The sequence below is a fragment of the Capra hircus genome, chromosome 15, assembly GCF_001704415.2.
Source record: "Capra hircus breed San Clemente chromosome 15, ASM170441v1, whole genome shotgun sequence".
Taxonomy (NCBI): Eukaryota; Metazoa; Chordata; class Mammalia; order Artiodactyla; family Bovidae; genus Capra; species Capra hircus.
In genome coordinates, this window is record NC_030822.1 from 38053537 (window position 1) to 38079076 (window position 25540).

Genomic DNA, 25540 nt, shown 5'->3' on the forward strand with positions numbered 1-25540 from the left:
GAGTGATCCTTTCTGCTTGCAATCAGCATTATTATCTCTTGGGAGAGGCAGCATTTAAAAACATCACCCCATGGTGCTGAACTCTGCCATCTGTTGAACCCTCTAGTCTCTCAGACTTCAAAGGTCCTCTCCAGTAAAGGGCCGGGGATGCCCTTTACTGGGCCCAGGGCTTGCACTAAGAAGGCCTGGAGGTCCCCAACAGGACAGAGTATATTACTTTTTCCCCTTCTTATATTTCCACTTTAACAGGTTATGGGCTGAACATTGGTGGACATCTATTGCTCCTGGGACTGGGAAGAGAGCATTCAGTATCACCACGTGTCCTTTGAGAGGGGAATCAAGAGCTCCCAGAATGTGGGAGGGGAGGGATCTCTAGGATTATGTAGCAAATTCCCCAGTGAACTCAGGAAAGCAGAGCCAGATGGAGTTGGGAGCCCAAGTTAGAGGCCCTAAATTAAGGAAACAATGTTAGGGCATCTCCCTATGTTATTTAAAATAAATATAATATCTAAAGTGCAAAAGAAAAGTGCATTTTTGAGATGAAACAAACTTACATATATGACAAAATTAAGATTGTCCTTTGGGAATTTCCTGGTGGACCCTGTGCTTCAGGGTTGGGGGAAGCCCAGGTAAGGTCCCTGGTTGGGGAACTAATCCCACAAACTGTCCTGCTCCCCCCCACCGAAAAAAGATTTCCCCTTTTCATTTTGTCTTTTCTCCACCTGTAGGTTCCAGGCAGGAGGTGGAGAAGAAAAAGATGGGTCACTATGAAGGGCTGTGTTTGTCATCATTTCCCAGAGTTAGAGGGGCCTGACGAGGGGTCTCCCTTCTTAGACTCCAGCTGCTTCTGGAGACAGTGAGCACCTGTCTTCAAAAAAAAGGCTACGTCTTGATACTTGGAGGTGCTTTCCATCATCCTTTCCACTCTGGGTAGCTGACAGAACCAGAGAGCTCAGGCTCAAAAAGTTCAGAACCATGGAGAGCTCCAGGGAGCACTGTAGCCCTAACCCCATTCTCCCTTCTACAGGGCATGTTCAAGCCTTGGGTTTGAGCAGGAAAATTCTGAAGCTCCAGAGGGGATGATCACCACCAGTCAGCCCTGCTTTTCCCTTCATCCCTCCTCCTCAATACCTTCTCTCCATCCAACCCTACCTGTTTGGACCTATCTTGCGCAGTCTCCTCCAAGCTCAGCTTTCCTGAACTCACTTGGACATTTGCCTGGAAGGAGAGGATCCTCTGATGATGCTCCCACTGCCTCCCTGCTTCGGAGCCCGGAAAGGCATCTGTAAAAAGCCACAGCCTGAGGCTAGGTGGGAGGACAAGGAGCAAGGTCCCTCTTCAGATGGGAAGCAGTAGTGATTAGCCTTACCAGGGAGGGACGGGTAGCCCATTTCATTACAGGGAAATGAGATTTTAAAATCACATTTTAAGGGCTGCATCAGCTCTAAAATGGCCAGTGGTGGGGCCTCAGAGCAGTTGGTAATTAGCTCTCTTGTTTCTAATGAAAGCAGAGGGGCAGGAGGAGGGGTCACTTAATGAACACAGGGATTAGCTTCCAAATAGGCCCTGAGCAAGAAGACAGGTGCAGGAGAGGGGGTGAAGGACAGGCCAGGCCAGCTGGGTCTGAGAATGAGGGGCATCCAACTTGTGCGGACTTGGAGAAGGGGGTCCAGGGTTTCCTGAGCCCCACAGAACCAGTGCCTACACCAACCCTGCTTTGTGAAGGTTCCCCTCACTTCTTCACTGGGAGCCAATGGGGCTGGGGGGGGCCTGGTGTCCCTCATCCAGAAGCAAGGGGCTCTACTGTCAGGGGGATTCTAGAAATCTATAGCCCTGGATGAAAGGCCGGGATGAAGCAGGAGGGGCATCTCAGGGGTCAGACAAAACCACCCTTCCTCCAGGGGGTGCCTGGTGGGGTACACTGTTGGCAGCAGCCCCCAGCCTCAGCTCTGTGACACACAGTCAAGAGAAACCCACCTCCATTGGCCCCTCTCTGGGCCAGGTCAGTCCTGTAGGAGCCCTGAGACTGAGCCTCAAGCTGGATCACCTCCACCCTCAGAATAGACCAGCAGAGCTGAGGGTGGTGAAGAAAGAGCTGAGGGTGGTGAGGGTCTGGAGAAGAGGTAAAGGAGGGCTGGTCATGCTGCCCCATTGTCCTGTGGCCCTCTGGGCACCGCCAATTTCTGCTTTTAAAGCACCTCTTCTCCCTGGAAACTGGTCATGCAGAATCTTCAGAGAAACCTACTTTCTTGATGCAGCCTCTGTGGAGGGCAGTCATTCCAAGTGTTTAGAACAATCAGACTAGAATCCCCGGAAGCAAGGATCCAGCCAGTATGTCCTAAGTTAGTGGTATTATTGTGCAGGGAGACTGGTGATGGCAGCCAGGAACCCAAGCCCAGTTTCCTGGTATTTTAAGGAATGCTATTTTTTATAAACCTAGAAAACAAAAGGAGAGAAGCAGCGAGCAGGTGTCAGGGCTGAGAGATGCTCTCTTCATGCATTGTGTCCCAAGGAAAACCCTTGGCTGGAATACAGGTCTCAGGATGCAGGAGACAGAGCCCTGGGTCAGGCTGAGGCCCAGGAGGCCAGGCTTCCAAACCAGTCTGGCTATAGTGTGCCTACAGGTATTGCTTTCTCTCTGGGTCTCGATTTCCCCGAAGTGAGCTCTTTGGTTAAGATGGTCTATAAGAGTGAGCAAGAAAAGCCTATTCCTTCCCACTCTGTCTGAAGTAAGCCTCCCTCAAGCCACTTGATACTATATTTAGCTTGTTATTGATCTATTTATCATTTGTCTCCCCCACTAGGGTGTAAATGACACGCAGAGAAGGACCCTATCTTCCTTCTCCATTGGCACTTCCATTCCTTTGCACCCAGAACCATGCCTGGCATGTTGGCATGTGGCAGACACTTGATTCATGACTGTTGACTGACTGATGGGCTGGCTCCCAGACTGAATGATGATGCACTGAGGACTGTCTCACTGAGAAACCTCCAGCCCAGGGATTGGGTGACTGGGAAACCTCCAGCCCAGGGATTGGGTGACTGGGAAACCTCCAGCCCAGGGATTGGGTGACTGAGAAACCTCCAGCCCAGGGATTGGGTGACTGAGAAACCTCCAGCCCAGGGATTGGGTGACTGAGAAACCTCCAGCCCAGGGATTGGTGACTGAGAAACCTCCAGCCTTGGGATTGGTGACTGAGAAACCTCCAGCCCAGGGATTGGGTGACTGAGAAACCTCCAGCCCAGGGATTGGGTGACTGAGAAACCTCCAGCCCAGGGATTGGGTGACTGAGAAACCTCCAGCCCAGGGATTGGGTGACTGAGAAACCTCCAGCCCAGGGATTGGTGACTGAGAAACCCCCAGCCCCAGGAGTGGATGAGCTGCTGGAGTCTCACCATTGCTCCACCTTACACTGCCTCTAACTCCATCACCTGGAATTGCTCCGTTCCAACCCAGCACCCAGCACAAGCCAGGCCCAGTGAGAGGCTCAGTTAGGATGTGCAGTAAGGGACAGAAGGGCCATCCTTACCCAAGAAATAAGTTCTCATTTGGAGGATGGGTTGTGAGACTCAGGGGTAGTCTGGGGAGGTGGAAGTCCAGGGGCTCTGTCATAGGTAAAACCTACTGTGTACCCTCGGATCCTTTCACTGCATGGGGTTGCGTCTAGCTATTCATCTCATATGGAAATTACCTGCATGGAATCTGGTTAGGCCAGGTCTGAATTCAGATCTAGGTTCTATTGCTTACTAGAACAGCTCGCTGAGCCTCTTTCTTCAGCTGTAAAATGGGGATGATGATAATAGTGGCACCCATAGCAATGGGGATAACAAAAATAGCACCTCCCAGGGATGGGGGAGACTGGTGGGCTGCCATCTATGGGGCCGCACAGTCGGGCACGACTGAAGTGACTCAGCAGCAGCAATATAGTTATGGCTTCCCTGGTGGCTGAGTGGTAAGGAATCCGCCTGAAAAGCAGGAAATGTGAGTTCAGTCCTTGAGTTAGGAGGATCCCTTGGAGAAAGAAATGGCAGCGCACTCCAGTATTCTTATCTGGGAAATCCCATGGACAGAGGAGCCTGGCAGGCTACAGTCCATGGGGTCCCTGAAGAGTTGGACACAACTAAACAATGAACAACAACAGAGCTCTATAATGGCTCAGCTGGGTTTGGCATGTTTTTGCTTTCGAAAGCCCACTGAGTCCAGAGTGCAGTGCCCTTTCCAGGGAGCACACACTGATGCCCAGCAACAACCAGTGGCGTGTGGCCAGAGGCTGCCGTGGAGAGCCCAAGCCTCCTATGGGAGGACTCCAAGCCTCAGAACCAGACCTAGACATGGCTGAATGCAGTGAATGTTCCAGCGGTGGAATTGCATGTTCTGGTGATTACCATGAGCCTGCTGCAGTTGTAAATGTTGTCCATGTAATGACTCAGCTAATGTTCAAGGCAGCTCTGAGAAGTAGGTACCATTGACACATCCCTTACAAAGATGAGGAACGCCTCATCTGTAAGCTAAGTAAGTTGCCCAAGGCAGTAAGCTGCCAAGAGGAGGAGCACCTGAACCCACACAACTGGCTGCCAGGCCATGTGCCACCACCATGCCACACTACCCTCTGCCACCATGGCGGCCCCTACCCCAAGTCTTCCCTGCAGTTGGCAGATTCTTCCCAGACTCTTGCCCATTCTCTTTCCTGCTCTGTCTCATCTCTTTTCATCTCTTTCCCCCACGCCCCGTTCCTTCTCCCTATCCTCATTCGCACCTTTCCTCCCTTCCTGCTCCCTCTCTCATTCCCTGATTCAGCTCTCCCTGCCCCTCTATCTCAGGGAAGTGATCCCTGATCTGTGTTGGCAGATGGGGAGGGAGGAGGAAGAAGGGGAGCCTGGGTCCTCTGGGGAAGCCTTTGGCCCCTCTATGGGGCGAGCCCCCATGTCCCCAGGTGCAGCGAGAGACCAGGTGGAACAAGAGGTGTGGCCTGGGAACTGCCTCAGTCCCTTAGCATCTCAGACTCTGGGAGATAACCATGGGCTTGCCAGAACTATAGGAAACTCCACTCCGCTCACAAAGCAGACCCAGGAGGTACGAGTCTGTAAGTCAAGCAGAGGGAGAAGCCCCCGCCTTAGCTTCTCTCTGGGATCCGGTTGTGCCTGCAGAGAAGGCAGGGGAATGTGGGTATGCAGACCCCTGAACTCGGTGCTTCATGCAGCCTGAGGGACTCAGCCTTTCTCTGCCAAAGTCATAGTCTCTGTAAAGCTCAGTGCCGGTGGGATGGACTTGGGACTGGGCTGCTTGTCCTGCGCTCTGAGCATGTGAGTCCAGAGAATCGGGGCCTGAGCAGCACCCACTGGAAGCCTTGGGTAGCTGTGCAGACTGGGCGTCTGGAGGGCAGGAGCGACTGGGGATTTGGAGTACCCAGCAGCACAGAGGGCTTCTATCAGTTCTCAGAAAGGAGAAGGATGTGGCCCCAGAATAAAAAGCATTTTGTAGAGTCCAAAATATTTGCATCCAAGTTTCCCCTGCCCCGAACACTGAAAATAGGTTCTTAAAACTAACTTCTCTCTCTGGGCTATAGGGTTCCCTCCTACCTGAGGCTTGGTCCAGCCTCTCCTTCCTGCTACAGCAGTTTCAGAGTAAAGCACCTCTCACCTCTGCCCCGCACCCCTGATGGATGCCGGAGGAGCAATGGCGTTCCCTTTCCTTAGGTGCAGCCCTGAGACCCTAGAGAGGGTCGTGAGGGTCTAACGCAGGTAGAATGAGCCACACCGTGGGAGGTCTGCTGATCCAATGAGATGGGTATAGGCAGTGAAAGCAAGAAAGCACAGGGTGGAAAGCAGTTTGCTGTGAAACTTATTATGTGAGCGTTGGATCCAGTCCCAGGGGGAGAGTTGGTGAGTGCTGGAGGCCACTGGGGCCTCAGGGGCTGAACATGGTAGCAGGAACAGAGAGGTGTTGGTAGATTGGGGGCAGACCCACTGGCTGGAGGGGCTGTTGGTGGGGGACAAAAAAATGGCCCCAACAGGAGGGAGCTCAAGAACAATCTACTCTGGAGGTGCCAAGAGTCTGAAGAAATCTGGACACCCCTCAAACCTTGCCTCTGGGAGCAGGAGGTTCCCACTCTTGCTGGGATAAAGTAGCCTGAGAGTCTGCCCCAGAGGCCAGGAGCAGAGATGAGGTTTGCTCAGTAGGTACTGATTAACCAGCACTTTTTTCCTGGATCTTAATTCTGTGTGTGGGTGTGTGTTTTTTTCATTTGATCATTTTCTCATGATAAACCAGTCTGGATCAAGTATTTTTCTGCACCAACTCATCTTCATGTCAGCTCTTCTCTATTCATTATTAGGCAATTAAATATATAGCAAAGGAAATATATAGCAAACTTTGGCCACCTGATACGAAGAGCCAACTCACTGGAAAAGATCCTGATGCTGGGAAAGACTGAGGGCAGGAGAAGAAGGGGGCAACAGAGGATGAGATGGCTTGAGTTTGAGCAAATTCCGGGAGACAGTGAAGGACAGGGAAGACTGGTGTGCTGCAGTCCATGGGGTCGCAAAGAGTTGGACACGACTGAGTGACGAAGCAACCAACAGCATATAGCGAAACAATGATTTGCAGACTGGCAGAATTTTCTCACTGGGGTTTTCACCAAGAGTGATACACAATCTCAGCTACAAAACATCTTTCCTGAACCTACCCTCACCTTGTGGCAGCATCCCCAGGTGAGTGATGCTGGGGATCGCTCAGTGCCAGATTTAGCCGGCCCTTCACTATCTCTGACAGCTTTAAGGGAAAGAGCAGCTGCCTCCATGTAGAGATGAGATGTCCCAGGCAGAGATTTCATGTGGATTCCACCTGTGGCTCCTATGTGTCTCATGGTGTGGAGCACGGTTTCTGGGCCATGTAAGGTTTCAGGATGGGCCTTGTAGTAGTTGCAAGGCTAGACTCAAGCTTCTTTCCAAACACAGACTGTGTGGTCCAGCTTCAGACCAAGCAGTGGGGGCATAAGCACATGCCATGTTCCATGGGCCCCAGGCCTCTTGTTAGAGTATTTTTGATGCCAAGCCACTAAGGAAAGCAGGAGGGGAGATGGGATCCCATGGGCTGGTTGGGGATAGAGGGGATTTAAGCATCGCTGCAGTGCAAGGCCTTCCACATTCCCACCACCCACAAGCCCCAGGCTGAGGCTTGAGCTACTATAGCCTCTACTGGATCATGTTCAGTCAACCTGGCTTCTCTAATCCAGTCCCCTGTGGTGGTGGGAGGCAGCCTCAAGGAGAACCAGGTCAGGACCATTCATGCGCTATATTTAACCAAGTTTCTCCTACACAGTGACCAGGTAGGTGGAGAAAATCAAGGTCTTCCTGCATCTCCCCTGAAGGCTTGCAAATCCTCTCCAGGCACATAATGCCTGGCTCCCAGTAGCCATTCCAGCCCTAGCTTGGCTGCCCTGCTACAGAGATTGGACCCCTCTCTGACTCGCTCTCCTCCCCACCTATTGGTTCTACAGCTGCAGAGGCAAGGCCTTGTGTGGCCTCTTCGTGGGGGCAGCTGTGAACTGCTATGGGTCTTCCTGGGCTAAGGGTCTCCTACTCAGGACTTCATGATGTCCAGGATGGTGACCCCAGCTCATGTAAGCACAGCACTTCACAGTGTGGATCTAAGCCTTGTGGCTGTCCCAGGAAGCAGATCGTCCCCATTTCCTGGAGGAGGACAGTGAGACAGAGGTCCGTGGAGTCACGATGCTGGACTTGGAGCTTTCCACACCACGTTAGGCTGGAGAAGCATCCTGGCAAGGTCTGCGTCAGGCAGAGTGGGGCTGGGGTCATCTTAGGAGGCCGGCTCTGCTCTTAGGGGCTTTCAGAGCCTAGCTGCCTGACTTTTGAGTCAATCTCATTGTGAATGAATTAATTGTTGTGCAACCTAGAGTGTGAGACAAGTTAATTACATAATTACTGCAAAATGACACATTATTTCATGGCTGCAATATGGTAACTCTGTTGGAAACAACTGTAATTGCCCAGAAACTGCATTCGAGTGGCTCCGTTATTTCTCGATAACCATGCAATTAACTTGCATTATAACTTTATCTGTGGCAAACTCCGAAGTCAGGAGTTGGGTTCTTGGGGGTGGGCACAGCCATCCTAGACCTCAGGGGCCAGGGAGGGTCTGGCACTGGGGACTCTGCTACAGTCCAGAGAAATAATTTACTTGCTCATGTTGAGCAAGAAAAATCCCTCACTATGGACTTCAGCCTCCAGTTCATGCGCTCAGATCCATTCACAGTCCCACATAGTCACATATGGATGACAGCTCCTGGTCTCACCAGACTCACTCCCCCTTCAGCCTCTCTTCTCTCTCATATACATGGATGCAGCTCCTTCACAGAAGGTGGGAGACCCAAAGAGGAGAACTCTTACCCCAAGATCCTTGGCCGTAGCAACCCCTTCCTGTGGACTGGGTCACTGGCCACAAAATCATATCTTAGAGACACAACCTCCTCCACGTGCCCCTAAGCGCCCAGGTGTCCTCCCACGTCACTCCAGGGAAGAAGCAGGCCTTGGGGTGGGTGACATGAGGTCACAGTGCAGCCCCCGCTCCATCCAGGCAACAAGTCCCTTGTCCAGGAGTAGGCAGAGCTTGAAGCTGTGGGCTGACTTCATCGGGCTCTGGTCTGTGGCCAGGATAAAAACAGTCCCTGGGGAAGTGGGAGTGAATAGCCTGTTGGTTGGAGAAGCCTGTCCATTCAGCCTTCTCTGTTTCGGCTTTGGATCCAAGGAGCCTCTCTCTTTAATACTGGAAAGGTGATGCCTTTTCAGCTCCAGGCCATGTGCTTGGAGCCATGTGGCTCCAGCCATGGCCCCACTGTGGGTGGGGCTGCAGCTGTGGCCCCACTCGGCCACTGGTTGTCTGGCTGCCTTCCGGTCTGAGCTCCTGCCAGCTACCTGGCTGTCCCTCCCTCTCTCTGCCAACACACCCACCTACGTGCGTGTCCATCTCTTCTTGTCAGCACACGTATCTCTCTGTGTGGTGTTGACTTGTCTGTCTGACTCTGGAGTCATCGCAAATAGTCCTGTGTCTGCTGGAGGAAACGGGCCTGTCCCGGGTCTCCCCATGGCATTCGTCCTCACTTTGATGTGATCTGTTTTTTTTCTTGGCTTTCCCCTTGGTCCTCAAGGGCACGGACTGTGTCCAATCCGTGATTCATCCTCGTGTCTGGTACTGGCAGCATAGGGCTGAGACAGAGCGGATTAAGGTTTGCCGACTGAATGAATGAAAACCTCCAGCCTGCGTGGGTTGAGTTACAGAGAAACAGGATTTTCTCTCTCACCCAGAGGAGCAAAATGCCAAGACCCAGGCTGTAAAGAAGAGACAGCAAATGCTTCTTGTCCCCCTGAAGGTGAAGAGAGGTTTCAGGATTGTGGGCCCATGGCAGGGAGCCTGGGATTTGGGGTCTTAGCATGGAGGTAGATCAGAGCTGGGTCCCTGACTGAGCAGTATGGGGGGGATGTAACACAGGATCCCAGGGAAGGGAAGTTTTCATTTGGGGGCCAGGGTATATGGTTGCCAGAGGATGGGGGGGTCACAGCCTAGCTCCCACTTCTGGTTGGGGGGTACTGGGGGTTGTCCCTTCCCCTCCAGCTTTTCTCCATAAGGCCCACCTGGAACTCCCTTGCCCAACAACAGCACATGCTAGGGCCCCCACGTCCTGCTCTAGGGCCCTCCACCCTGCCAAGAACTGAGGGAGGGCCTTGTTTTACTCCCAAGCTGAGGGGAGGGTCCCCCAGGTCTGTGTCAGTCATGTGATCAATGCAGAGTAACCTCCCCGGAAACATTCATAAGTTTAATCCACGCCAGTAATAAAATCGCATTACATTTCTCATAAAATAAATGTTCCCATTTATATACAGAAGACAGACTGTACAGGCCCAGCCTGGCCCCAGGAGGGGTCACACACAGACGGGCAGCGGCGGAGGGAGGGCCGTCCCTCCCATCGAGGACGGAGGAGTTCTGATCGGCAGGAGAGCGGCTGGCCGGCCAGGCGGGTGGACAGGCGGGTGGATGGACAGACAGACAGGCCTGGAGGCCAGGTGCTGGGCGTTACTGAACGTGGGAGTCAAAGGTGCCGTTGAGCTGCCCCTCCTCATAGTCCATCTGACACAAGATCATGTTGTTCTTCAGGAAGAATTTGTCTCCCACACAAAATCTGGAAAATCCAAGCAGGAGAGAGAGGCCATGGTGGGGTCCCAGCGGATGGCAGGAGCTCCAGACAGGACCCCACTGGCCCAGGAGGACATGGGGACAGTGAGGTCCTGGGGAGTCTGTGCCTTGAGCTTTCCAGACAGGCTCCCAGAAAGTTCCAAGCAAACCCAGCCAGTCACCCTGGGTCAGCCCAGCCCTCAGCCAGGCCCACAGCCCAGGCCAGAGGCTTCCACAGCCAGGTCTCTCGTGGCGTGGGGGCAGGGCTGGGCTTGGTGGGAAGGTGTAGAAATGTCGCCCAAGAGAGGGAGAAAGAGAGATGGACAAAGAGATAGGAAGAGACCAAGAGAGGAGAGGGAGAGAGAGGCAGAGATGGAGAAAGAAGAAGGGATAAAATGGCCGACTTTTCCAACCCTCTGTTCCCCACCCACCTGAAGGAGATGGCTCAGTGACGGGCACTCGTCTTCTAAACAGAATCTGTGGGTTTCCGGGAAGAGGTGACCCAGTCCCAACATCTTCCCTCTAACCTAAAGAAGGCCCTGCCTCTCCCAGTCCTCCTCAAGCACTGGAGGATTCAGCCCTTCCCCCGAAGATGTCCCCGGGGGTCAGACGCCTTGAGTGGGACCCCAAGGTCACAGCTCCGGTCCCAGCTAATCCCGCTTCAACCACCAGGTGGTGCTGCAACTTCACTGAGCCCCCCTGGCAGTGGGTCTGGGCATAGCCCCAGACAAACCAGTGTTCGCTGCAGGTCCCCGGGACCTCAACCTCTGGGAGCATTTGTACGAGCTCTTTCCTAACTTTGGGGCTCCTGAGCAAAGGGCTTTTAGGGTCTCCCACAGGGCAGGGGGGCAGGGCACAGAGCAGGGGCCAAAAGACCAGAAAGAAGGCTGGGCTGGAACCAGAATCACAGGAATGAGTGACAGTTCCCCAGGGGTATTTCACTGGTCAGGTCTGGGAAACTCTTCTCACTAGAATGTCCATGCATGTGTCTGCATGTAGCACACAGGGCACAGGACACATACATCGGGCTCTGGTGCACATACATTTAAAACACTCATGCACAGGCATACTCACCCATCACACACACACGACACACACAGACCAGCCTTGTACACGGACATTTAAAAATACAGTCATGGACACAACACACAACGTACGCACAGCTCATGCACGGCCCTGTCCATTCCGTTTGCACAGAGATGAACTCCACACGAGTACACATGCTATTAGAGCACACACATTTGGCTAGAGGGCTCAGGCATACATAAAACACACACATGCAAGTACATACTTACAACAACATGCGCACAGAACCCGCGCTTGCGTGCGTGCCTCTACGGCACTCCTGGTCTGTGGCAGCAGGTGTCAGCGAGGGGCTGCTGAGTGTGTTGGGTCTGGTACGGACCAGCACTCACCTCTGGTTGCAGAGCTGGCAGGCAAAGCAGTCGAGGTGATAGACGTTGTCCCGGGCCCGCATCACCATCTCAAAGGCTGGAATCAGCTTGCTGCAGGCGGCGCAGTTTCCTGTGGTGCCGAAGAGCCTGCAGAGGGAAGGGTGCAGAGGGCTCAGGGGCCTGTGGGGGGCTGCGGGGGGCAGGGGAGTTGCCTTGACTTGGGGGCCCACCTGCCCCCTACCCCTGTAGTTCAGCAGGCAGGCCTGGGCCGGAGGGAAGAAGCACAGATGACAGTGTCTAACTTCGGCTACGAGAGCAGGCTTCAGAGAAACTGACACAGTCACTCAGGTAGGAGCCTGTGGGGACTCAGGAGTTGGTTGAGACTGCCTGTCCCCTGGCTTTGCTGACAATGAGGGCTCCCACTAGGGTCCCTCAAGCACCTGGGGCTACCAGAACAGTAAGTAGGCTGGGCCCTGAGCAAGGATTCCAGGCTTACACAAGCTTGAACTTAGATACAGTCTGCCAGTCATGGGCTGTGTCCTTAAGCAAGTCATTGAGTTTCTCTGAGCCTGATTTATTTCAACTGTAAAATGGGGACTGAAACATAGCCTTCACAGGCTTGTGAAAACTGTAACCTCTTAGCCACAGCTCCTTTAGTGAATGCCTACATAGCATTTGCTATATGCCAGGTGCTATCCTAGGGGCTCTTCAAAGACCAAGTCACTAAATCCTGATAGCACCACTATGGGGTAGTCTTTTTCTGCTACTGACTCATGGTGTGACTTGCCTAACGCCCTTGAGCCTCAGTTTCCCTTCTTTGAAATAGGGATGCTGGACTAGATGATCCTGTTTAAAGATGCTTCTAAAACAGGACTGATGCCAAAAGAAGTTTCAAGGACATCTGGCACAACGCCTCTTTGGGGCAGGCACCCCTCCTCTTGGCTGCTGATTGCAAAGCTCTAAGGACAGGGAACTCACTCCCTCCCCATTCAGGCCTGTCCTTGACTGGACATTCCAGGGGTATGTGCCAGCCAGGCCCCAAGTGAGGCAAGGGACCGAGAGGCAAGCGGGAGGCCCTCTAATCCCTGATTTGTCCAGCTCAAGCTCAGGCACCTGCAGATGAGCGTAGCTCCATTATTCATCAGCCTGAGCTGCCTGGTGGCTCAGATTAAGGCAGACAAAGGCTGGGCCACAACATCTGCCCGCCAAGAGGGGCCTTTCTGGCCACCAGTCCAATGAGAAGTCACTGCAGAGGGGCAGGTTCTGGGCAGACATTCTCTGGGACTGAGCAACTCAAGGAAGCCCCACAGGCCCCCTGGCCTACTGGCCCACGTGGCCTCAGAGTCATTCCTGGGCCTCTGCCAGAGCCCAGGAAAATATCTTCAGGCTCCAGTAGCTGGCGGGGCCCAGGATGCTTGTGGATGCATTACCTTATAGATGAGCCCCTCCTGCACTGTGGCCACCCCTGGCCAGGTCAGCTGGTCTGCCACCTCCCCTCAGCCTGGCTGGGTTAGCCCCCAGGTGATGTCCTAAACCTCCAGACTTGGAGGCGGCTTCCAGGTTACCAAGGGGTGAGTCCCCAATGCCTAACCCCTCCTCTTGGCCTCAGCATCTCTCCTCCAGCCCCAGGCTGAGTCACACATCTTGGTTTATAGCACCACTTGAAAAAAAACAAAAATAAAACAAAACCTCCTGCAAAGGCAGAAGGTGGAGGCAGGTAAATCTTAGGCTCTTTGGGTAAGTAGGGGAGCCTCTGCTTTTAATCGTACCCTCCTCCGCAACAAGCCCAGTTCTGAGCAGAAGGAGCCCCAAGAAACCCTGGCCACGACCTACTAATTAATGCGATGGGCCTTCCTTCCCCACAAGGCCCAGCCACCACCCAGCAGCCTGCATGGGAGCCAAATGCAGATGCTGGGTCTAAGCCAAGGCCCCTGCTTGGTGGACTCCTTCCAGCCTTGCTGATGTCATAGATGGCCTAAGGGAGGGATAACTGGGGGAAGCAGCCCCAGGGAATAGGATCCAGGTTGTAGGGGAAGGGTGGGTTGGAACTCTGAGGAATGCAAGGTGGGGAAGTGTTGGTATTTTCACTATCTATAGAGGAGTAAACTGAAGTTGGGAAAAGAGGCTCAGAACTAGTTTAAACCCAGGTTTTTAAGCTCCAACATCAGTGGCTCTTCCAGGGTCTGGCTACCTACCAGATTCTGCAGGCATGGGGGTGTCTAATCCCAGGGCCCACCTGGAGGATGGGGAGCTGGGCCCTGGGGATATTGAGGAGGAAACCAGCAGGCCAGGGGGCCCAGGGAAGTTGGAACTCCCCTACTTGCTCCTGGAAGCTCCTTCACCGCATCCCTTCCTCGATTCCAGGGACAGGGTGGGTCAGAAGCGCCTGGCAAAAGCAGAGGCAGAACCATATTGGTGCCCTTGGGAGGCTCCTCTTGGATGCCCGATGGTTAGAGACATGCCCGCCCTGGACAAGTGCTGGGCACTGAGTCCCAGGGGCGGGGCGGGGGCCAGGATGTGCGGAGACTGGGTGTGGGGGCTGAAGCAGGGCAGAGCAGGGCCAGCGTGGAGAAGGGGGCTCTCGGGGCGGCAGGGCCAGGGTGCGTGCGGGGTGGGGGAGGCCGCCCACCTCAGGTAGTCGCGCCGGCACAGGATGAGGTTGGCCTTGGTGTAGAGCGTGGAGCCCACCTCGCCCAGGCGGCAGTCGCAGCAGGCGCACTTGAGGCAGTCCTCGTGCCAGTACTGGTCCAGCGCCTTCAGCAGGTAGCGGTCCTTGATCTTGCGGTTGCAGCCCGCGCAGCCCTTCTGCTTCCCTTTGGGCTGGACGGAGAGCATCGGCACACCTGTGGACGGACAGACAGATGGACACGGTGGGCGCTGTGGCTCAGGACATGTCCCTCTGCTTCTTTCTGCTGCCCCCTCCCAGGATCCCTCCCCGTCTCCTTGGCAACCACCTCTCCTGGCCTTGGGTCCCACGCTGTGGGGCTGCAAGGCACAGCCTCCTCCCCTGGCCCATGAAGGTCCCTCCAGAAGCTGCAGGAGCCCCAAGTCTGCTTGGCTGCAGGCACACAACCAGCCCCAGGGCCCAGCTCCCCTGAGTCACCCGTCTCCATCCAGCCACTGTCCCCTGTGCTGTGTGACCCACTGTACACCCAAGGCTTCCTCAGGCAGCCCCATTTCATCAGTGCTTCCAGCAGCCCTGAGAAGCTCATCATGGGCTTGGGTTCCACTAGATCTGTTTGCCACCTCAGGACGTCCTCACACTGCACTGCGCTTTTTATTTTAACCGGACACATCAGACTAAAGCCTCGTGGTTGTGGGGGTCTCAAGAAGAAAGTGGAGTGCTCCTGTGATACTGCTGGGGGCACAGGAGCTCTGGAGCTCCTGGCTGGTGTTGGGGAGACAGCGGGCGCTGGCCTCGTTGCTGGTCTCCCTAGGAATGTTTCTGCATGTGTGCCTGCTCAGGTGCTAGGTCGGCTCCAATTCTGTGACCCTGTGGACTGTAGCCCGCCAGGCGCCTCTGTCCATGGGATTCTCCAGGCAAGAGTGAGTTGCCATTTCCTGTTCCAGTGGAACTTCCGGACCCAGGGATCAAACCTGTGTCTCTTGCATCTCCTGAACTGGCAGGCTGATTCACGCTGGGCCACCTGGGCAGCCCCCAGGAATGTTTCTAGCTAGATTCAAACTTCCTACCTGCCCTAGCCTGAAGGGGAGTTTCAGTGCCTCTGATCCTTGCTCGTCCTACCAAAGTAAGACTTGGAGACTCTGGCCGGTTCCCAGGGCCCATATGAGCTTCCCAGCACACAAAAAAGTGGTGAGTACAGAGGACAGGAAGCTCAGCATGGCCTTGCCTGGAGGGAGGGGCAGACCACCCAGCAGCAAGCAAGTGCATTCACTCGCACACTGGCACTGCATGCAGGCGTGAGCTTGTATGTGCACAGAGGCACGCTCCCAGGGCCCCAGCCCTGAGGCCACAGGGAGGGGAGGTTGAGAAGGAGGTGGGGGCGGATGTCTCCAGGGGACCTGGACACCCATGCAGAGCCCTGCGGCTCGGGTGTGGTGCATTCCAGGCTTGGATGGAAGTGCGGGGAGTCTCAGAGACAGGCTGGACAGCGGGGTTGCCTGTGACACTAGTCTAAGAGCCCCTCACAGGGGTGGTGGGGGTAGAGGGTGTTCCTTCCCTGACCAGGGCACTGCTGGGCTGAGGAGTCGCCTCTGGAGGAAAGAGCCCAACTCCTTCCTGCCCCCTCGGTTTTCCAACAAGCCCCTGAAGGCTCCCTCTTCCTGGGCCCATCTTCTCCAAAGGACCTGCGTACTCTCCAGGCTCTGGGTTCGGTTCTAGTCCCAGGGCACCCCTCCTCTCGGCCCTCCCCCTCACTGTACCTCCCACCCCAACCATTCCCTTCCTTCTTCCAAGGGTGACCCTTCCTAAGGCTTCAGGAGAGAAGTAGCTTCCAAAGGACCTCAGTCTCAGAGTCCACAGATGTCTGGTCAGAGGGGCTCCCGGACTTCTTATAGGCAAATGCTCTCATTCCACAGGTGGGGAAACTAAGACCCAGACAGGCCAAACTGCTCATGTAAGCCCCGCATCAAGTTGGCCTCTGGGGTCCTGCGTCCCTCCTGTGCTCTTCTCCGCCTCGCTGTCTCCTCTGGGAGAGGGGGCGGCCCTGGAGAACCCAGGATCAGCAAGACAGGCGAGGGCAGTGTGGAGGCTGACCAGCCTTCCTGTGCTGGGCTCGCTCCTTCCTCCCCCAGTCCCCGCAGGGCCCATCTGTTTAGCTGGGAAGTCCGCTGCCTCATTTCCTTAATGCAGCTCTAAAGGTTAATTGGTCTGAGAGAGTGATGGGGCTCAGGTTGGCTGCGTCCTCAGGCCTGCCTGTGTCTCCGCTGACAGGGGCCAGCCTGGTCACAGAGCTCTGAGGAGCCCAGAGAGGCTGGCTGGGGAGCAGACACGCCCGCAAGCTAAGAGGGGCCCAGGGGACCTTTCCAAGGCCTGGCCTACAGGGAGCAAATGCGGGAAGGATTCAAAGAGCTGGGTGTGAGAAGGTCTGGGGGCTCCTGGGAGCAAAACTGTTCCTGGGGCCTGTGGAGGGATAGCCAGCCAGCATAGCTATGCATATAAATTCCAGCTTGGAAAACCCCAGGCGAAGCCTCTATCCAGCCTCCCTAAGGCTGATTTTCCCCTTGTTCCCCTGGGCTGGCAGCAGGCCTGGCTCCCTTCCCAGACATGCGGGGCCCTCCCGGGGCTCTACACTTGTGCTTTCACTGCTGGGGGGCTTGGGGGTGGCTGGAACTTCCTTACTCAGGGAATATATCTGGCCCACTAAGTTATACCCCCAAATGAAGGGGGATCCCAGCAATCTTGACTCCTGGAAAGGCTAAGCCTGCAGGGCTATAGACCACATGGTAGCTGGTAATTCTATCGCCGCTGAGACGGGGCACCTAGAGGACCCAAGGAGGTTATAGGGAGTGAACCTACATGCTGCCCCAGGTCCCCAACCTGGCATAAGGTGGAGGCTCTGTATGGCCTGAACACCCTGCTCCAGGCAGGCTGCTTATCTGGACACTGCTTTCTGGGCCCTGGAGAACTCTTAAGAAGCCATGTGGCTCCTGTTAGTGTCTGATGTCCACTGAGACACGGAACACTAGGGTCAGCCTGGCCAAGGAGGTCCCAGAGCATCCGGGGACCTTGTGCTTTCTCTGTCTAGAAAGTCTGAGGTCCTGGGAGAAGTCTGACTCACCTCTCCCTTCCTTAAGGAATACTCACACTATTTGCTCTCCCTGGGCTGGTCCAGGAGACTTGAAAACACCCCTGGCAAGGTGAAAGGGCTTTAAGGAGGACATCTATGGTCCCTTTTTCCCCAGATGGAGCAAGATGCTCCCCAGAGGGTCTGGGCTCTTCCTCCCTGTCCTGCCTCCCCAGCCCCCTTCCAGCCTGCCAGTCGGCCCTGCAGACACCTCTTCCCTCCCTCCCTCCCCTGCCCGGCTCTGGGAGCTGAGCCTCGGGCCATGCACTTTCCATTAAGGAGATAGCATCCTTTTGCTGAAGTCCATTTGGGATCCATTTTAGTGTTATCTAAAAATCAAATCTACATGGTAATCCTTTTAATGTACTCCTGACTTTAGAAAAAAACAGCTTTGCTGCTCCTTCAGGAAAGGTTTTAAAGCATTACCCAGTAATTACTACTCACCCATGAAAACACTGATATTTTACAATGGATGGTGTTTGCCCCTGCACACACGTGCAGGCTCATGCTGACACACACACACACATACGGGACCCAGCAAAATAAACTAATGCACTCAGCTTGAGTGTTCCCCCAAATCTTGGGGTGTGCAGAGGGATATTTGAGGGGAGATGAGCCCAACCCTTACCCTATCCCTACCCTGGTCGGACTGAATCCCTGGGCGGGCTGATGCAGGAAGAAGGCAGGCTCCCAGTCTGACTCATCCGGCTGCCAGACACTAACCCTCAGCTCTTTAATCTGGGGGAAAGCCAGACAGTCCGGGTGACCAGGAGGGACTGCCAGAGGTCATTCAGCTCTTCCCACACCCCACAGGGTGGTCTGTCAGGCCACACCCAAGTCCTCAGCAACTCTTGCCACCTACCCCCGGCCAGCCTGCCCCTCAGATTGGACGTTTCCAAAGTGCCAAGGCCACCGGTTCCTGGGCCCACCCATGCCTCCAGTTTGGAGAGCAGGCTAAGCCCAGCTGTGGAGCACTCTCTCCACTCCTAGTGATCTCAAGGGCCGGTCCTCCTCCCCAGAATGCCAACCCCATTCAGTCCCGGTCACTCCACGTTATGCTCTGTGGCTCCCCTGCTGGAAGCCACTGTGGCCACCACCCAGCTCCACCTGGTATTTGAGGCCCCCTCCAGTGCCTGGCACTGCTGGTTCCGCTCCCTGCAGAATCCAGGAATAATATTCCCTTCCCATCCTGCAAATGGAGTTCATCTGCTTCTGCCCAAGAGCCTTCCTTTCACCATTGCTCCAGAAAGAAAAATGCCTGGTCCTGCCCACCCCACTCTTTCCCAGAGGTCAGGGTCAACGGTGGAGCTGAGGCTAAGAGCCTAGACCCTGAACTCAGAAAGCCTACTTTCCAGTCTTGGAACTGTCCCAAGTCACTGGAGGGCCTGGTGCAAATCGCTTCACCTTCCCAACTGTCATCTGTGAAATGGGGCCAAACCAGTTTCCTTCCACCAGGTCATGGTGACGACAGGGCCACTGGCTGGAACTGACAAATAGGAGCCTCTATATTGTTGACATGCACCCTGGGAAGTCTTCCCTGTTCTGACACTTGTTTTCTTGCTCTTTAACTTCTTATCTTGTCACCACTTCAAACTTCCAGGTTTTGCAAGAACAGAAAGAAGTCCTGTATATTCTTTACCCCAAACCTCTAAATATGAACTTTTTAAACCATATTTACTTTATCCTTCCCTGTTTATCTATGCAGCTACCTCCTTCCCTTCCTATAATTCTTTTCCTGACTCAGTTGAGAGCTGGTTTCAGTAATGAAGCCCCTGCACCCCTTAAAACTTTGGTGTGATTTCCTAATAGAAAGGACAGTCTCTCACATGACTCCAGTACAATGATCAAAACCAGAAAATTACCACTGATCTAATACTGTTATCCATCCATTCAGATTTCATCAGTTCCCCCAATAATATCTTTTACGGCAAAATAAAAGTCATGCATTTCATTCAGTCGTCAAGTTCAGTCTACTTGAATCTGGAAGAATTCCTAAGCCCTTCTTTGTGTTTCAAGACACTAGCATCTTTGAAGAGTACAGGCCAGTTATTACGGAGTTTCCTTCAATTTGGTTTTATCTGACACCTTTGACTATATGACCTTAACTGCTCTGTGCTTCTTTGTTATAAAACGAATATGAGAAGAGCACTCCTAGAGTTTCGGTGAGGAATCCGAGAGCTAATCCATGTGAGGTGCTCTGGGCTAACCGAACATGGCAGTCCGGAGTTAGCCCCGATTAGTGTCAGCCCATTCAGCACGTGGGGAAGAATGACATTAGTCACGGCTCCATCTCAGGGCCCTACAACCCGTGATGGACACATTTGGAGGAGAATCACTTGATTTGAACGTGCCACCATGGTTAAAGTCATACAGGCACTGACTAGAGTCGAGCCTTACCCAAAGGATTGTCTAGTGGCCACTGCAAACATGTACAGGAGATCGGCCGCATCTATCTGACAGGCAGCTTCAGGGGCCAGTCGGGGGCTGTGGCAGCTCGAGGGGTGACAGCTCAGGGCAAGTCTCGCTGGGTGCTCTGGGAGGCCTGGGACACAGGCAGGTGTGGGCTTGGGATTTCTCGTCATTGCCCCACGTGCCTCGGGGCAATGTTCCAAACTGCGTTCACACAGCACAACACAGCTGTCCGACGCAGCACTGGGCCTCCCTTTCTCACCCGAGGGGCAGGCAGGGAGCCAGGGCTGGACTCTCCTGGGGGCTAAGGGTATTCTGCAGGGAGATATCTATGATTGAATACTTAGCAGTGCTTGCCTCCCACTGCCTTATGAGACGGTACCCTGATTATTTTCATTTTATTATTTTTTTACACACCACCTGGACCCCATTCCTGTCCGCTGTTGACACCTTTGCCTCCCCTGAACTTGTCCTCGGCTCTGTTGGTGGTGTGGGGCACCCACTCCTGCAGCGGGCTGACGGAGCAGGGACTTCACGGACCAGCCCCTGTCTGGTCTCCTGTACAAAGCCCTGGTCTTGATCTTGGATAAGTCATTGCGTCTCTCAAGCTCCTGTTGGTCTCCCCACCTGCATGGTGGGAAGGACTCTAGCATGTACTTCCAGGATGTCCTCAGGGACATGTAGGATAACATCTGGCATTAAGTGCACCTCTCCTCACAGAAACTAACAAATGCCCTTGAAGATGAAAATGATTTCCATTTTAACAATGGGAAAACTGAGGCACTGGAAAGTTTGTGACTTGTCATAGGTCACACAGAGCTGGGATTTGAAGCCCAGCAGCCTGTCTTCAGGATTCATCTGCTCTGATGTCGGGCTGGGCACTGCTCACCTGGAGGTGCTAGCAGACCCAGGAGGCAGACATCACAGAGGTCAGGAGACACAGAAGGTACACAGATGCAGGTCACACCTACAAGCATACATAGCTGCACACATACTTTCACACATACATGTAATCGCACACTTGCAAACTAGGTCCATAAGAAGCAGGGCGGTATCTGCTTATTCTCCCCCGAACAACTTTATTCCAGGCTCCAGCACAGCGTGAGCATTAGTAGGTACTCAGTAAATCACATGAAAAGACATGCCCGCCCCTGCATCCAAGCACATGCACGCACGGGTGTCACGTAAATATACACACATATACTCGAGTGGTCATATGATTGTTAACTGTCTTTTAAAAAAACAACGTATCAGGACTTCCCAGGTGGCGCAGTGGATAAGAATCCACCTGCCAATGCAGAGGACGTGGGTTCGATCCCTGGACCAGGAAGATTCTACATGCTGTGGAGCAACTAAGCCTGTGTGCCACAACTACTAAAATCTGCATGCTCCAGAGCCCCCAAGAGTAGCCCCCACTCCCCACAACCATGGAAAGCCCTCGTGCACCAGTGAAGACCCAGCACAGCCATAAATAAATAAAATTATATTAAAAATAACCCACAACATATCCAAAAAGCGGATCGTAGCTCAAAATCAAGCTCTTTATTTGAACAAAACCCACAAGAAGAAGCCTGGTGCTCTGTCCTCAATACCACGTTCCCCAGGAAATGGAAGAGCACAAGCCCTGAGGTTTTGCCCACATGGACCCACATGAAGTGGCTGAAATTATCCAGAAGTGATCAGTCTACAATCATCATACCCATGTCAGCTGCCAGAGGGTAGGGTCTAGGTCCCTGCCACCTGCAAGGTGCCTGTACCCAGCAGCGTCCACACCTGGGCCTGGAACTGCAATGTAGGATCCCAAACACAGCCAGCTGGCAGCCCCTCCTCAGCATCAATCCCGTTTAATAAGGAAATTTGAAAGTGTAATCTAATTCTGCAGAATCTCTTTAAATCTCGTTTTCTCAGAAGTAACTTCATTTCACACGGACACATCCAGCCTTGTGCGAAGGCCTCCATTTCACACCAGTTTTATCTCCACAATTTCTCGTCTCACTGCACTCTTATCCCAGGGCCTTGCCATGCGCCAGGCGAGGCCTGAACTAATAGCATTTCCTACTCATTTGGACTCAAAAGCCAATGAGAACAACTGTGGAAGCACGCAGCTACAGCCACCTAGAGCACACTCATTACCACCTCTGTGCACACACCCCCTTGCAGGCAGGTGGCTGTGTGCTGGATTCAATGAGGAAGGGATGTGAGGCTCTCGTGACCTCCAACTCCCTGTGGTGGGGGATCGGCTCCTGGGATGCTGGACAGTGCGGTGGGGGGACTGGCCCCTTTGACTCTGGAGGAGAGGAAGGCCATGTAGACCCTGACAGTGGTCCACACAGAGAGATGGACTCAGCTGACTCCATCACTCCCCAGCCCAGGCTCAATATATTCACCTGCTAAATGAGGACAGCCTACTTTAAAGGATTATTTAGAGTATCAAATTAGATAATGGACACGAAATGCTTATAACAACATTTAACAAAGTAGCTTTAAAAAGTCAGCTAAGAAAACTTACGTACATCTGATGACCCAACAATTCTCTTCCTAGGTATGTACCCAAAGAGTGAGAGTTTATGTCCACCAAAAGAGACGCACAAGGATGTTCCCAGTGGTTGTCCATAGCTCCAAACTGGAGACTGCACAGATGTCCATCAACAGTAAAATGGATACTAAATCATGCTATGATCATACAATGGAATAGTACACAGCCATGACAAAGAATGAATCCCCAATATACACAACAACATGGATGAATCAGACAGTATAATGTGGCACAAAAGAAGCAAGGCAGAGAGGCACACTGTATCATTCTATATGTGTGAACTTCCCAAACAGAAAGCCGACCCATGGTGATCAATGTCAGAATGATGGCGTGTACCATCACCCACCAGGAGATGTGAGGAAGCCCGCTGAAGGCCTGAAAATGTCCTTTATATTGATCCTGGTGGTGTGTGAATGGGTGCACACATACGGAAAACTTCACTGAACAGTTGAGACGTGGGCCTTTTACTGCACATTACACCTCAGCAACAACAAAAAACTAAGAAGGCCCCTCAGTTGGGACTTTATATGTCTTTTCATAAAACCCACCATTTACTCACCATTCACTACCTCTTGTCTCAGTGAATCCTCATTTTTACCTTGAGGCACTAAATGATTAACGCACTCAACAGAGGCCCAGAGAGGTTCAGGCTGTTACCCAAGGTCAAACAGCTGGAAGGTGGGAGGGCAAGGATTGGAGCCCCAGCCTGCCAAATTCCCAGGATCAAGTTCTCACCCATGCACACACCCCATGGCCTCCCTGAACAGCCCAGGTGAAGAAGGTTTGCTGGAGCAGCTTCTGGGTTCTCCTGTGCAGCCTGAACATGGGGAAGTCTAGGGTGGGACTCTGGGGGCAAGCTTAGAGCAGGGTCTGGACTAAGAGCAGGAGGAGTGACGGGCAGGGCACTGTCTCCAGGCTCTGGTGTGTCACAGGCTTCTCACCTGCTGGCCCTTCAGAAGCTGTGGCTGGTATGGGATCTAGACAGGGCTTCTGGCTGGGCCAGCAAGGGGATGTGGACTGGAATCTAAGGACAGAGATGATTCAGTGGCTGGGAAGGGAGCAGAAAGGCTGTGTGGAGGCAGGGCTGAGATGTTTGCACTGCGGCCTTAAGAAAGACAAAGAAGCTTCACTAGGGAGGGCTGAGCTGTGAGAGGACAGACAGCTGGCAGCTCCAGACCCAGAGCTACAAGGGTTGGGGGAGCCTCAGTCAATAGCCAGGAGCTTCATGTGAATGAGATGACTGGGGAAGCGGGGCCTGGAGAGGGGCCTGGGTAAGAAATTTAAAGGGGTCCAGCAACAGTTGCCTTCTCTAAAGTGCCAAGTTTCTCCTGGTGTCCACAGACCACCACAGTAGAGGCCGAAGGAAAGCACTGTCCAGCCCTGTCCCAAACATCTGCAGCCACGGTGGGTGCGTCCGACCTCATGATAACACTCCACAATGAATGCCTACTACAGCCAAATGCTTTAGACTCCTTAAAGCTCATCCTCCTCACGACCCCAAGGTCAGGGAAATCACAATCCTGCCCAAGGCGACCTATGAGTGGCCAAGCAGGGCTTTGGACCCAGGCTGCTGGCCAGGAAGTGCCCCACCCCCTCCCTGCTCTCTCCAGAGGCAGCATTGCATCATTTTTTTCCTAAGCAACAGGGAAAGTGAACTTCTGCTTGGACCCGACCTAGGCCTGGCCGAAAGAAGGTGGCTCTGAAACACCCCTTGCAGGGACGCACCAGGGCAGGATGGGCCCCTGGTCCCCAGGGTGCCACTTTCTGTGCTGGAATCTGAAAGCAGCTGGCACTTCTGCAGCAGGTTCTGGTAGAGGCAAACCTCCTGAGGTATGGTGCGTCTGGAAGCCTGAGCCCGCGGGGACCTTCCAGTGGGGGAAGATAACACCACATGGGTCCTCGCTGCTGAGGTAAGCCGGACCCAGCATAGCCTGCTGTCTGGCAACAGCTTTAGGGAACCCAGTACAGAACTTGAAGGGGAGCACCGAGAGACATGGGAGCAGCTGCAGACAGAATCTCGGGGCACTTTGAAACATCAGAAGATGCTCGTTCTCTTTGGAGGTTGTTGTGGGGAATGATGCCTAAGTTAACTGCATATTTTTCTTCAGTGCGTGCCCTTCCAGCATTGGTGAAGGCCTTCTCTTCTCATCTTTGGGAAGCTCCAGACACGTCTAGGAGGCAACAGATCCAAAATAGGGCTCTAGATCTCCTCCCTCAAACCTGTATCCTTACCCAGGCTTCCGTTCACAGTCCTAACACCATCATCCATCCTGGTGGTCAGGGCAGAAACTCAGTCATCCTCAGATCTTCCATCATCTTCATTCCTCTCCCCTGCTTGGTCTGTATCCCATCTCACCTACTTCGTTCCACTTCCATAGCCACCACCATCTTTCACCACACTACTACCTAAGCCCCCGACCAGCTTCTTCCTCTGTTCGTATCTACAACGCAACTTCAAATAGCAGCTGGAGAAATCTTTCAAAACAAAGTAGGTCAGGTCTCTGCTCAGCCTGAAACCCTTCCTCAACTTCCAGGGGGCTGGGAATATCACCCACACTTTTCATCAAACCCATGATGTCCTTGTGTGGTCTGGTCTCTGCTCCCCAACCCCCAATGAGCTTTAGCCAGAGTCCAGATCCCCCTCCTGCCTCAGGGCCTTTGCACCTGCTGTTTCCCCCTTGCCAGAACACCCTTCCCCCTACTTCATGAGGTTGGTTGACTCCTTCTCATCTTTTGGCTTCAGCTTAAATGTTATCTGCTTAGACAGGCCAGCCTTGATCTCTTGCTTTCCTTATTTAAATGACTCCTTGGTCATTTCCTTCTGAGTTTTCACCACAATTTGTAATTGTTTTTACTTTTTTGTGATTTTACCTAAGGAAAATGCTTGGTCTCTTATCATAAGAATGTAAGTGCCATGAAGACCTATTCTGGGGGTTCTGTCTTATTCACCACTGTGTCTCCAGCACTGAACCCCACGGTGATCACTTTTAAACCATCAGTTCAGTCAATGAATGCAGAGACTGAACAGAATCTATCCAGATATTACTGACCAGAGTCTGCTGGGCCAAGTGGGCTCAGGCAGATAGGCAGGCTCCCCAGAGATGGGTGCTTTCATCAAGCTTGGTGCTGTCCTGAATCACATACCTGGAGCTATGTAGCTCAAAGAAACAAACACAGATGCAACTGCAGCAGTGCCTGGCCTGCCACTCTCTGGAATTTGAATAGGCCCACCCCAGGGCTCCAGCTGAGAAATGACTGCTCTTGT

General features: G+C 53.4%; 1 protein-coding gene across 2 annotated transcripts in view; it reads right to left on the reverse strand.

Annotated features, from left to right (window-relative positions):
- Nucleotides 9813-25540, reverse strand: part of LMO1 (LIM domain only 1) — a 41551-nt gene continuing 25823 nt past the window's right edge. The window contains exons 2-4 of one of the 2 annotated variants that reach the window (XM_018059499.1): nt 14213-14426; nt 11605-11730; nt 9813-10196 (exon numbers count right to left, since the gene is read on the reverse strand). In XM_018059499.1, the coding sequence (XP_017914988.1) occupies nt 10091-10196; nt 11605-11730; nt 14213-14426 (446 nt within the window). In that variant the 3' untranslated portion in view covers nt 9813-10090. The remainder of the gene's footprint in view (nt 10197-11604; nt 11731-14212; nt 14427-25540) is intronic. The other variant, XM_018059500.1, reaches the window with a different exon arrangement.